General features: G+C 36.2%; 2 protein-coding genes across 4 annotated transcripts in view; both read left to right on the top strand.

Moving 5' to 3' along the window:
- LOC119588853 (trichohyalin-like) overlaps positions 1 to 569 on the top strand; it is a gene marked incomplete in the record, with an annotated part of 10,500 nt that extends 9,931 nt beyond the window's left edge. Inside the window, 1 exon segment of the mRNA XM_037937492.1 lies at positions 1 to 569. Coding sequence (XP_037793420.1) covers positions 1 to 532 — 532 coding nt within the window.
- The window catches only part of LOC119588580 (methenyltetrahydrofolate synthase domain-containing protein-like), a gene marked incomplete in the record, with an annotated part of 56,358 nt that overhangs the window by 1,426 nt on the left and 54,075 nt on the right, over positions 1 to 857 (top strand). Inside the window, 1 exon segment of one of the 3 annotated variants that reach the window (XM_037937221.1) lies at positions 643 to 762. 3 annotated transcript variants of the gene reach the window in all.

Raw genomic sequence — 857 nt, 5'->3', positions numbered from 1 at the left:
CCAACAACTTGCCCTCTGGAAGACCTCAAGGGAAAGGAGTGATTTGAAGGGGGAAAGTGACCTGGGTCAGGAGGTGAAGGTTGGGAAGAGCAGTTTGGGAAAAGTGAAGCCTCAGTCTTATACCAGAGAAGAAAGAAAAATTATAGCTAAGCAGCTTCAAGAGTATTGCCACCAGAAAGAATTAGCAAGGACGGTAGAAAACATGAGGAAACAAGAAGAAAAGTTACTACAGAAAAGATTATATAATGCCAATAGTAGGCTAAACTTCAGAAAGAAAGATGAGGAATATATCAAGTACCTGAAAGAGCAGAGACAGAAACAAAAACAGTTGGAAGATGATCACTGCAGAAAACTTGAACAATTAAAATTAGGCGTGCAGGTTAACGTAGAGAGGAGTAGAGATCGACTTTTCCAGTTGACCCAGAGTAGGGTAGCATATACTTCCAGTCCAAGGGAAAGTGGCATGTTTAATACAATGAGTGTCAACAGTATATCAAAGCTTGGAACACCCACATGGAGACAAGACCTCTGAACTTTGTAAGAAATGTTTTATAAGTGAACAGTTCAGCAAGGCAAGACTTAAATTAGTCTGCCATTTTCTTGTAAAAATGCTGAGAGATATTCCTTGCATAATGATTTTACTAATGTAAATATGTATAGTTGTGTAAATACTAAGTATTAGCTTGAATTAGCCCAGTGCATGGAGGAAACTACAAATACTTTTAAACTGTGTGAAAATGTGATCTGCCAATTATATAAGAAGTGAGTATATCAATAAAATTTTGCATACTGAACTCTAATAATTTAATTAATGAATTTGAAGTAATAACTTGGTAGGATAGTTTTTTTTTCTTTGC

The sequence above is a fragment of the Penaeus monodon genome, chromosome 24 (assembly GCF_015228065.2).
Source record: "Penaeus monodon isolate SGIC_2016 chromosome 24, NSTDA_Pmon_1, whole genome shotgun sequence".
NCBI lineage: Eukaryota > Metazoa > Arthropoda > Malacostraca > Decapoda > Penaeidae > Penaeus > Penaeus monodon.
Note: the sequence above shows the minus strand (reverse complement) of the source record. Positions and strands in the feature narration are given on the sequence as shown.